We start from the raw sequence: 12,062 nt of genomic DNA on the forward strand, positions 1-12,062 counted from the left end.
GAACGCTGCAATAATCTAAAGTATGTCCTGGTTGTGGTTTGTGCATTCAGCAAATGGATTGAAGCATACCCTATGAAGGACAATACTGCAATGACTACTGCTAAGGTGCTCTTGAAGGAATTTTTTCCTTAGTTTGGTGTTTGCAGGTTGTTGTGGAGTGACAACGGGCCCCATTTTGTGGCGGACGTTATTAAGTATGTCCTGAAGGGATTAGGCATTGTGCAAAAGTTTCAAGCAGTGTTCCACCCTCAATCAGCAGGATTGGTGGAAAAGTACAATGGCACGCTTAAGCTGAAAATTGCGAAGATACAGGCTTCTACTTCTCTGACTTGGCCAGATGCTCTGCCTTAGGTATTATTGTCTATCAGATCAGTACCGCATTCTTGGACAGGCTTAACGCCTTACGAGATTGTTTTCGGACTCCCCATGAATATATGGGGGGTACCCAAACCAAGTTCAGTGTACGATGTACCTTGTATTTTAATGAATGACTATTTGGCACAATTAACTGACAGCTTGGTTTCCATTCATCAACAGTTTCGAGAAGCACTCCCTGATCGGTCCACAGGAGAAGGTCATAATCTCCGTCCTGGTTATTTTGTTCTTGTGAAGTCCTTCTAGAGGTTGAGTAGTCTGGAGCCGAGATGGTGTGGTCCTGAACAAGTCCTTTTGGCGACAAGAACAGCAGTGCGGTTAACCAATCGCAGAAACTGGATTCACTCCATCCACTGTCGAAAAGTGCAACCTGACTTGGTGGAACCTGCTGTATTGACCGACCATCGAGATATCCTGACTACGGAGAGAGGCCGTGCTGTGGGGCCTAACGATTCTGAGGAGTTCTTCCCAGACCAGACAATCCCTGCATTGAGAAGATGCTATCTACGACCAAGGAAAGAATCTGCAATTGTATGAGAAGTTGTCAGAACGGTCCCTAGGTTAGTGAAACGGAGAGCCAATGAGGCAAGGGGGGGGGATCAGCCATGCATTAGAGTAGTGACACCCGTCTTGGCACGATGGTGAATGAAAACAACGGCTACCTACAGGGTAAGAGTTCTGTCAACACTTTAGTTTCAGGAAGATACTGTGTACATTCGCTCAGATGGATAAGAGAAAGATTTTCGGTTCTGTAGGGTTCATTATTGTCATAGCAGTTATCGCTACAGTCATGTGGTTCGTTGAGGAAAAAGCTCCTGCCCGTGAGCTACGAAATTTGGTGACTCGCTACGAGCCTACGCGGGATCTTCGATCCTCCCGGTCAGGACTACTAAAGGTCCCTAAAATAAAGAAGGCCCGAATGGGAGGCAGGTCTTTTAGATTTCTGGCCGCCAAGCAATGGAATACCCTCCCTTTGGAGTTACGCTTGGAGCCTTCGGAGTCCATCTTCAGAAAAAAACTTAAAACTCACCTATACGGGAGGTAGGCGACCAAGAGGGCGGCTGGGACTGTTTCATTCCACTTATCATAGCGCGGGGACACGCCGGTGCGCGTAACCAGGCGCTTTATAAACTGCCCTAATAATAATAATATGTCGTTTCCACTCCAGTCCCTGATGAGCACTTTTTCTATACACTCCCATATCAAGAGTTGAAACATCGACGGTCATATTTGAATAACACTTTCATTCAGATGTTGCATCATACCCACGTTGCTACGAACGCTACAGACTGTTGGATATGTGGGATGATGCCAGCGCACCAAAAGAAAGGGGGAACACCGTTCATACCTCTTCCCTTTTCTCATAATGGCTCTTGCAGAGCATGGTACACTTTGCTTTTTGCTACGAGAAAGCCTACAGTCAGAAGACTACTTTTTAAACTGAATAAAGAATGCCATCAAGATAAAGAAGGCTATCCACAAGCCAATGGAACTATATGGGAGTGGGAAGAGTATCGACCGGACGATGAATCAACACCTTATATCTTCACGAACACTAGAGACACTGTTGGGCAAGAGAAGTTTGTGATTTCAGTGGCCCAAGCGCAAGCTGATTTATGTGTACAAAGTGTAGGCCATATTCCTGTAGGTGTTAGTGATTGTATTGTTGTATTGAACATTGATGGCCTGAATAACAGTACTTTCCTTGCTTCTCATAACACCTATTTTGCATGCGGGAATAAGGGCTATTATCGATTACCAGCCGGATGGTCTGGGGTATGTTATGTATCGTTTTTATTGCCACCTGTATTCTTGGCACCTGCATCATATCATAAAGACTTGAAATTATTGAGTAATGTAACTGTAAATAGATTCAAGCGAACTTTATCTGTAGATGATGTTGATCAAACGGACACTAGTTTGCAACAATATATAGATTTCAATTTAGGATTATTTTTCTTTGTGGGAGCCGCTCTGAATAGCAGAAAGATACGACGATTAACGAGAGTAGTGGAAGCTGTCACCAATCAAACTGCTGCGGCTCTTGGGAACCTTACTGAAGAGCTACAGATTACCAGGATTGTTGCTTTGCAGAACGGAATGGTTCTCGATGTTATGTTAGCAGATAGAGGTGGAGCTTGTAGAATTATTGGAAGCAGCTGTTGTGTTTTTATACCGGATCATACTCCTTCTGTGTATAAAGCCATATGGCCGGGATGCCTCTCACCCCCTCCCAACACAATCCCCAAGGATGGGAAGACGGATGCAGTTCTGAACTTTTGGAAGGCGGGAGGGAGTTACCCTCCCGTACGTATTTATTAAAATATGAAACAAAATTAAAACATTAAAATAACAGTTTCATATCATGTACAATTTTTCATTTATACATTACGATGTTTATTGGCTAACCTTAACAAATCTCTAATACAAAGGTTCTCCTAGCCGAGTCTAAACATCCTGCAAATGCATAATTTCTAAATAAAATTGTACATCCTAACATTACGGGCCAATGGCAAGGTCGTAACCGGTGTCAGATCCCTACTACCAGAACTCCCCCCTCACGTGTGAGGGGCGGGCGCACAGAGGACTGTACCTCTGTGCCAACTTCCAATTTCCCTTGTCTTAGCGGGGGCCCCTTACTTAACCCGATGCCATCTTAATGGTCGTCCGAGGACTCGTGTGAGGTGTCTAGAAGGTAGCGTGGACCCCCCTCTCACCCCACACCGTTCATCACATCCGCCTTCGCGGATATCCTGGCCCCGGGAAATTCCTAGGAGGGGCATCGAGCCGCCTCCTCCCCTGGGAGGGGCCTATGACTGCCTTCCCTTCGGCGACCCCATACTTAGTGGGTGCCACCTCCCCATGTGAGGGGCTCATGGCCACCTCCCCCCGGGCGCTCCCATCCATAATGGGTGGCGCCCCTCCTCTAGGGATCTTGAAATTACTGCTCACCGATCATGACCTTACCGCCACAGGCCGGATAGTTGACCGGCTATCCGGACCCCCCACACCCCTACTAAAGGTTATGATTACACAAACCCCTTAACCAAGCTATGAAGTCACCTATGAGTAAGACATTCCCCTCCCGGGACAAATGAACCCCATCTTCTAGGTACATGTTATCCCCCCGAATACATCCATGCGGAATACAGTGCAACTGTCCTGAACGAAACAATCTACCCAGCTTGTTATTGACTTTCTTTACTGAATGATTCAAAGCTGACACAGAGAGGGCCCCCGCCACACCTTCCTTGGAATCATGTGTGACCATGCAATCGTGCACCCCGGAACCCTCTTTGCCAACCAGCTAACAGTGGATAGAACACGCTCGAGGAGTACTCGCCGACCGAACGCCACCAAATCATTGCCTCCCAAATGCACTATGATTATAGATGGCGGTCACCTTGTCCGCCCTAACAGTCCCTCGACAAAACCTTGAAACTGGTCAATACAGAGCCCGCCCCTTCCGTGGAAGGTCACCCTGTACCCGTATTCCCCAGCTGCGTGAATCATGTCACCTGCCTTGAATACGTCCGCGGCACGCCTCACGTATGAGTGGCCCACTACCCACACCACTCTCTCCTCAGCCGGTGTTCTTTGACCGCTGGTCCCCAGGTGTCGGGTCAACTGCACAGTCCGCCCCGCCTCGCAAGCTCGCGAAACTGTAAACCAAACAAAAGACAAGAAGCGTGAGTGCATGACATTAGCTTCACAACATGTGCAACCGCACATACCTTTTATAACAATTCGAGGACCATCGCCCCAAGTGTTTCACCATTTCAACACTCTGACCCCTGGCTGTAGCCTCTGTAGCAGCCCCTATCCTGAAGGAATGGGTCCCAAAATCGCTCGGGTCCAAGCCCGCTGCCGCGATTGCCAAAGTCAACACCCGCTGAAACTGAAACCTTGTCAGTGGGGTGGCGTCGGTGTGTCTCAGCAAGCTTCCCCCCCATGCTGCCGCCCTCTGCGCCAGATATTCCTCAACGCATTGCACCGGGCACATGGGGGACCCTCGCATGCGCTGGACCACAACACTGTCCCCCATCGCACCTTGATCGGTTTTCGACCTGGCGATTGTGATTACCATTGAATCACCCTTGATCTGGACGTGCTCCCGACACAGACCTCCCCCCACATCCTTCTTATTTTTTGCCACCAGCTCGCTCACCCGCATAGCCCCATGGAATGCTAATGCAAAAGCGGCCCGGAATAGCACTGCTTCGGACTGGGAGGAACATGTCGCGGGGAGCACCGACATCAACAGGGACAATCTTTTAGACCCAATCGGGTGCCTCTCGTCTACCCTACGACCCTCGAGGCGTTGCCACCCTCGCAGTGCCTTCTTTACCAAAAAGGACGATGTAGGGTCCTTGATACCATACGCCTGCGCCATGAATGCAATGGCGGCCCTGTGTCTATTGGCCGTCGCTGCTGATCGGCCTGCCTTGTGGAGTGCTACTAAGAACTTCAGTACATACTCCTCCTGCCCCCATTTATCCCCTTCTGCTGGACCCAAAAATGCGCAATAGGAACGAAACGCTCCTTCGTACGCCCTCCTTGTCCTGGGGGCTAAGCTGGCTCCCACGAGGTCCTGTAATCCGGGGCACCGAGCGACCAGAGAGCTTCGGGAAATGGTGCCGCCACTAGATCCGCAGAAGGTAGATAACCCCTGAAGGCCTGCATGTGGGAACGAGAGAGTGCATCAGCCGCCTTGTTCAGTACACCCGGCACATGCCTTGCCCTAAACTGAACGTTCAGTCTCATGCAAAGAAGTACAATTTCCTTTAACAATCTCAAAATCCACTTGCAGCGTGCTGCCTGGTTATTTATGCATTCAACCACGGTCATGTTATCAGACCAAAACACCACTGAGCGATCACGGAACTTGTCCGGCCATGCCTTTAGGGCCACCAGAATGGGGAACAATTCAAGAAACCCAATGTTACCTGTTAACCCACTGGTGTGCCACCACGTCGGCCATGTTTGCGCCGACCATCGATTACCAAAGATGGCGCCAAATCCCACGCTCCCTGCCGAGTCGGTCCACAAACCCAGCTCGTCCGAGGATGCTGGTGGTTTGCTCCATACCACTCGACCGTTGAAATCCGCCAGAAATGCCAACCATATGTGCATATCCTGGCGAACCTCTGCCGACAGTCTCGTGCGGTGGTGTCCTTCCTTGAGACCGACCATGGCTTGTGAAATAGAGCGGGAAAAGGGGCGGGCCATTGGTATCACTCTGAGGGCAAAGTTAAGCTGGCCCACCGCTTGTTGCAACTGCTGGAGAGTTACCTTTTCCTTGCTAATGCACTATTCTAGCGAGGCCCTGAATTTCATTACTTTGTCCCTGGTCAAACGAAAGCATCCCTCCACTGAATCGAGCTCAATTCCAAGAAACTCGAGTGAAGTGGAAGGCCCCACCGTTTTACCTGGTGCCAATGGCACGCCAAACCGTTTCATGAGATTGCAAAATTCCATTAAAGCCTGTGCACATTTCGTGTCACCGGCTGGCCCCAAGAACAAAAAATCATCTAGGTAGTGCATCACCTGTGTATAGCCCGTAGCTCTGGTGAACACCCATTGCAGAAAACAACGGAATTTCTCAAAATAAGCACAAGAGATGGAGCAACCCATTGGCATACATCTATCCATGTAATAGCGTCCTTGAAACACAAAACCTAACAGACGCTGATCTTGAGGGTGTACCGGGAGCAACCGGAATGCCGATTCAATATCCGATTTAGCCATCAGCGCTCCGGGCCCCAGGCGATTCAACATGGCGACGGCCTCATCAAAGGATGCGTACCACACCGAACAGACTCCTGGATCAATCGCATCGTTTACCGAAAGAGCCCTAGGAGCCGACAAGTTATGGATTAACCTAAACTCACCTGGGTCCTTCTTGGGGACTACTCCCAACGGTGAACAAATGAAATTAAGAACCGGCGGGTGCCTATATGGGCCGGCGACCCTGCCCCGGGCAACCTCCTTCGCAATCTTGCTTTCTACAACCACCGGGTGCTGCTGAACAGACAGTTGATTTCTACACAGAGATTCCCCCCGAAAATCCCCCGCCGGGATGCGGAAACCATACGAAAAGCCGTCCCGTAACACCCCAGCGGAGACATGATCAGGGTATTCGTTTAGCCAGGGGATCATTGCCATGATATCTACGGGGGTAGGTAGTGGTTCCCCTCGGCCGATATTAGACCTGTTTAGCACCTCCTCTACCCCCGGTATCCCCATTCCTGGCTCTGCACGAACTCTCAGGGTGTGAAGAGTGTCCGCATCCTGCACACTCATGCCTGAACTTACATGTGCCCTGTGGCCTTGTACACTTGCCTCTGTTAAAATTCCAACAAACCCCTCTCTTACCCCCATTCCCACCACTCCTGGGTTGGTGATCACCAGCGGGGTTTGCTCGAAAGGGCGCCGCCGATTGATGGCGGGAAGGCGCCGACCCATACTCGCCGAGCGAGGACGACTTCGTCGTGCCCGGCAAGAGCTGCTTCTGCCAAGATACGGAGTCGAGACAGTCCCACGTCAGAGACGAATCGTGCTCCTTGGCCTTACGAAACTTACTATCATAACCCCTCCATTGATCGCCCTCATATGTCTCATAGAAATCCATTATGCGTGTCTGATAACAGGCCAATTCACTTAAAATCTCAGGCCTACGTTCCCCCATAATAGCTGTAAACATCCCAAAGGCCTTGGCCCAATTAGAGATCGTCTCATCTACCCTGAAGCCCGCCATTTTTGCGCGCCACACACTCGGATGCCACAAATCCTTCTTAGCCTTAACATACTCAATCTCGTGATGGTCAGTCAGAAGTGAAAACATATTTACATATTTATCAGCCCAAATCATTTCCTTCGTGGCCAGTGGAATATGCTGAACTACCTTTTCCCTCCTTGAGGGCAAAGACCCCCCACCTGCCATTGGCAGTGGCTGCTTACCAGACTCCTTAGCTGGTCCCGCTGATTTTTCACCGCCAGCCGTTGGTCCTTCCGAGGGAATCTGTGAGGGGACAAGAGGGAGATTCGCTTTCGCAGCATCTCGCGATTGCCGCAACTGTTTCATTAGCAACTTAGCCTCATTGGCTGTGTCTCCGGGTGCCGTCGCACCCTCGGTATTCTTCCAAAGCCACGCGGCCAACTGGGCGGCCAACTCCGGAGGCATGTCCTCCTCACTGGTGGGCGTAACTACAACCGTAATCGGTTGGCCTGCATCCGGGATCAGTACCGGGGCTTCGACTGGACTAACCGGGCTTGCCGGGGGTGACTTGGGAACCAGGGCTTCCCCCCCTGCCGCCCTATTCCTGGCCCTTTTACCTCTCCCTGCGGGGACTACTCCCGGCAATGCTGGTCCGATGACCTTCTTCGGTTTGCCCGTATTGCTCATTGCCGCCATCTGTTTTTTCATGTTCGTCATCTCTTTCATCAGCATGAGGAGCATCTGTTCCGTCCCTGCCTTCTTTCCGGCCTTCTTGCCAGGCATCGTCGTCGGATTTTCGACCTTGCTGCGTAGCGCCCAACGAGGTCCTGGATCCAGAGGTCCGAAGAAGAGAAGGCTCAGAAAGAGAAACACAAAAATTACAAGTTCTCAAAATTGCTCCTTGTTCCGTCGAGGGCTCACGTGCAACGAGAGAGTGCAGCTTCCAAGCACCGGAACAAGAGGATGCTTCTTTGAGTTGTTGCTCCTTTTATTTCTCTTCGGGAGGGCGTGTACCCTCCTCTGGTACGCCTACGGGTGGTGGCCAACGGTGTAGGTGTCTAGGACAACCCCTCTTGGGCGGGAAAAGGCGCACCCCGGCTACGCCGCTTCGGGCATACCAGCTGCGACACGCCCCACCGCCCAAAATTGGTTTCCCGGGGGGATCCGGGCCCCCTACCATACGTTCGGGGGGACCGAGTGGTCGCCCCTTTCCATTAACAAATTACACAAGATTGCAGCTGATATACACCAAGAAAATGGATCTTTGACCTTCTCTGCGTGGTTTTGGACTTTAATTTCTACATGGGGTTGGAAGGTTCTCACTGGACTATGTATAATTGTTGCCATATTATTCACCTGTTGCGTATGTATTCAATATAGTCCAATGATATGCTATCTATGTGTTTCATTTTGTGTGCCTAATAAACAAGCTGTTGCGGATGCTGCCCATAAGAAAACTATAACTAGAGAGATAGCGGATATCATGAGCATCGATATAAACGATGAGTATTTAGATTATCCAAGAAAACCGAATGTCTTCAGCAAATGCTGAAAGGGTCGTCTGTTGTAAATAAAACAGCGATAGTATTAAGCATTCGCTGAAGACATTATATTGTGTCTCTCTTCAGTTTTTCCGCTCGTACTCTTAATACGGCCAGACTCCATTTTGTTTTCTGGCGTCCATCTTGTATGCTACGCATTGCCATGTGCCCGCCACGAGGCAAGTCCTACCTCGCTGATTGTCACCCCTGAAGTTTGCCCAGCAACAGGCTATAAATAGTTCCAGCTTGCCTGGCGCATGCCCAGTACGTGTAACATCTGTTTCTGCTTAAAGGGGATCGGAATGTGCATTCGGCGGGCTTCATGAACCGTTAACTCCACCCATGTATTGATCATGTTCAAGAAATGTCCTTATATGGTTGTAAATCATGCTTTTGAGCTGTAACCGCCCACTTATGAGCCCCTTCTTTGTGTATAAAAGGCGACCAAATGTCCGAGTTCATTGTGCTAGCTTGTACAATACTGTAGAGTGTTGTGTGGGCTGTAGTACCACCTTTAAAGGTTTATTAAACTATGTTTTTGTATTTCCAGTTTCCATGCCAATTTCTTACGTAGTCTGAGGACTCTGTTTACAGAAGGGCGAACCCTTTCCGCACTCGCAGGCCTTGCTGAGGCCGGTACTCATCATGGTCAGTGAGCCCTGTCCTGGGTCCAAGATTTTAGAACTAACGAATGAGAGCAAAAAGGGAGTAAGAGACCAAGAACCGGGGAACGAGAAACAAGATCCATGCTTTGACAGGTCAGGGGGCTGTTTGAGAGACACAAGAGCCCAGCTGAAGTGTAGATTCCATTTTCTTTTTTCATTTAAACAGCGGTGTAATTTATTGGCTTTACCGGCGGAGTGAATGGATATTTGCTACTATCTATTGGAGGTCTGTTTTTCTTTCATTCACCTGCATTTTCATTTTTTTAAAGGAAAACTTTTCCTGAGCACATTATCAGTCCTAGTCAGTTACCATTAATTCCACTCGACAGTTGATCACTGCTTAGGAGCCGTATTTGTGTGCTGCGAGGAGTAGGACTGCAAATCTCTCACAGTGAAGGCAATACTTAGGGGTTGATTGGTCAGTTTTTCTTTTATTTGTCATTTTTGTTTTCTTGCCCATTTTGCTTTGTTTTACCCCATTGCCAGTTTAAGAACTGCCTGAGTTTTTACGTTAAACAGCACATGTTCCCAATCTTAACTACATTCTTGTCCTGTGTTGTCACCATGCAGTCTTTTCTCGTCCTGTCTCTTCGTGCTGGATGCCTGTTTCTAGACGCCCTGCTGCACACACGTGCCTTGAGCCATTCAGCTTAGCGTCAAAAATGAGATTCCATTTTAAGACATCCAGGAACTTCTTATTTCTGGACATCATCATTCTGGTGTTTTCAAGTGTTAAGGTTGCTGCTTCGAGATCTTACGGTGAGTTTCCTGTGGATTTGACTTGCTGCAACTTAATTTGGAGTCCGACTCACATTTGTCCTTGTTGGAAGTTTGTTTTTGCGTTCCCAGTGATACGCTTAACTTGGACTGTGAGGATTTCTGGATAATATCAGACTCTGCAGGTACATGCTCTTTTATGGCTATTATTTAGCCGAATAAAGATTTTTGACTGACTGGATGTACATTCTATCTTTATCCAACAATTGAAGTAAACAAAGGTTGAACACTATAAAACCACAATACCGGAGGAGTAATATATAACTGGGTCATACATCATGGCTTTATACCGTCATCTGTGCGACGAAGTTAAGAAAGAGTTATATTTAAAAATTTGCAACAAAGTGCTTTCTCATTCAATGTGTGAGAGTTCTAATGTTTTAGTCACCTATGCGATTTATACTGTGCTTAGAGCACCATTTACTGGGCATGTTATTCAATAACAAAGTTCTTTATTTCTAACATGCATTTTTCCTCATAGGGAATTAATTTGTTTACAAGTTTGCCTTTGGAATGTGTTTCATGTAAATCTCATTGCTAACCTGTTTCTTACTTACTTTCTTCTTGATGATGCACTTCTTGTTTATTCTAATGTCTATTTTAAAATGTAAAGGTTACATTTTGCACTGCTTATTTCAAGAGTAATTGGAGCGAGATTCTCTTTAATGACTCCGCCTGTGCATATTTACTGTGCGTGGATTAGTAAAGGTTTATGTTGTAATAGCCTTTTGGCTATGTGACCTTCCACCGGTATGTGGATTTGTCATCTATTTTGTTTTTACATGATTCCTTACAGTGCTTAGTTTGCAGGTTTTAGTAAGGGTACTGTCATTGATTAAAGTATTCGTTATAATAGCCTACTGGCTGTGTTATTTCACTTGGGCGTGGATATATCAACTGCAGTGTTTCTACTTGTTGTTTTACTCTACGGAGCTGGATTTACAGATCCACTGTGCGGAGGACCTACTGCTATATATTTCTAACTGAGTGTTTTTCTCTTGCTCACATGGTACCTGTGCGTGATTTCACACCTTTGTACTGCCATGTTGGACTTATTTTCAAAGTACAACAGGGGATAGTTTTCACCCCTTCTTTTTCTTTTCATTGTTGATCTAATATTTTCATTGTTTGACGTTCTCTGCTTATAAAATAAAAATGTAAATCCATTACTTGTATGGCGCACGAATCACCCCTGAAGGGATATCTCGGCGCTGGGGGCCGTTGGGAAGATTAAGCGAGCTATTGCCTAGAGTCACATGGTGCTGGGCAGACCCCTGCCGCCGGAGCCAGGGATCGAACCGTGATCCCCAGCGTCCAGCGTCAGGCACCCTGGTGCGGCGCCAAACCTCACCATCATTTTCATACTAGGCTGGCCAGCTGGTGTGTCTTGCTGGTAACCCTGATGTCAAGTTCTTGTTTTCATCTTTGCTTTGTTTTAGTTTTGTTGCACGTATGGTGGGAAATACTCTTTTCCTCACATTCTCTTCCTTATTTTTGTGAATTCCTTGATCTATTCCGTTTCTTCTTCAGACCTTTGTTGTAAGATGTATCTTTTATTGAAATTATTGTTTCGCGTCTTGCACTTACTATTACTATTCTTCATTTGCTCTGTAAAATGGGGAAGAGGCATGTTATGTCATTTTTTGTTAATTATTTGTTGGGCTTGGCCCTTTTTGCAGGGATCATCCCTGAACTTTTTGACTTCCTCCTGTATTTTGTCTGACCTGTTGTTGGCTGCTTTATGTCTCTAGGCACTTTACCACTGCGGATCAGTGCTAAAGTGTATATGTTCTCCCTATTGTAAATTGATGTATGGATTAGTGATTCCATGATTGGCTGATTTGGTTTACTTGTCAGACCCTAGTACAGTGCACTGAGTGTGCCCAGGGCTTGTAAACCAAATGCTGCTAGTGGGCTTGCAGCACTGATTATGCCACCCACAGGAGCAGTCTGTAAAGGTGTATCTAAGGCCTGCCATTGCAGAGC

General features: G+C 47.8%; 1 protein-coding gene across 1 annotated transcript; it reads left to right on the forward strand.

Annotated features, from left to right (window-relative positions):
• The first annotated feature begins 1,099 nt into the window (after positions 1-1,099).
• On the forward strand, positions 1,100-8,645 carry LOC147745343 (uncharacterized). Its single transcript, XM_086925056.1, has 3 exons — positions 1,100-1,203; positions 1,524-2,576; positions 8,303-8,645. Exons 1-3 carry the CDS (start codon positions 1,100-1,102, stop codon positions 8,643-8,645), a joined length of 1,500 nt encoding a protein of 499 aa, XP_086781182.1.
• The last annotated feature ends 3,417 nt before the right edge of the window (positions 8,646-12,062 follow it).

This window comes from Lissotriton vulgaris, chromosome 1_1, assembly GCF_964263255.1.
Source record: "Lissotriton vulgaris chromosome 1_1, aLisVul1.2, whole genome shotgun sequence".
Classification (NCBI taxonomy): Eukaryota; Metazoa; Chordata; class Amphibia; order Caudata; family Salamandridae; genus Lissotriton; species Lissotriton vulgaris.

What these genes read in the sequence shown, in the direction of transcription:
- LOC147745343 (XM_086925056.1), top strand. Translation starts at nt 1,100, where the DNA reads ATGGATAAGAGAAAGATTTTCGGTTCTGTAGGGTTCATTATTGTCATA. An exon ending in AAAGCTCCTGCCCGTGAGCT is followed by an intron (nt 1,204 to 1,523) that starts ACGAAATTTGGT and finishes CTAATAATAATA; the next exon opens with ATATGTCGTTTCCACTCCAG. An exon ending in CATACTCCTTCTGTGTATAA is followed by an intron (nt 2,577 to 8,302) that starts AGCCATATGGCC and finishes GTGGTCGCCCCT; the next exon opens with TTCCATTAACAAATTACACA.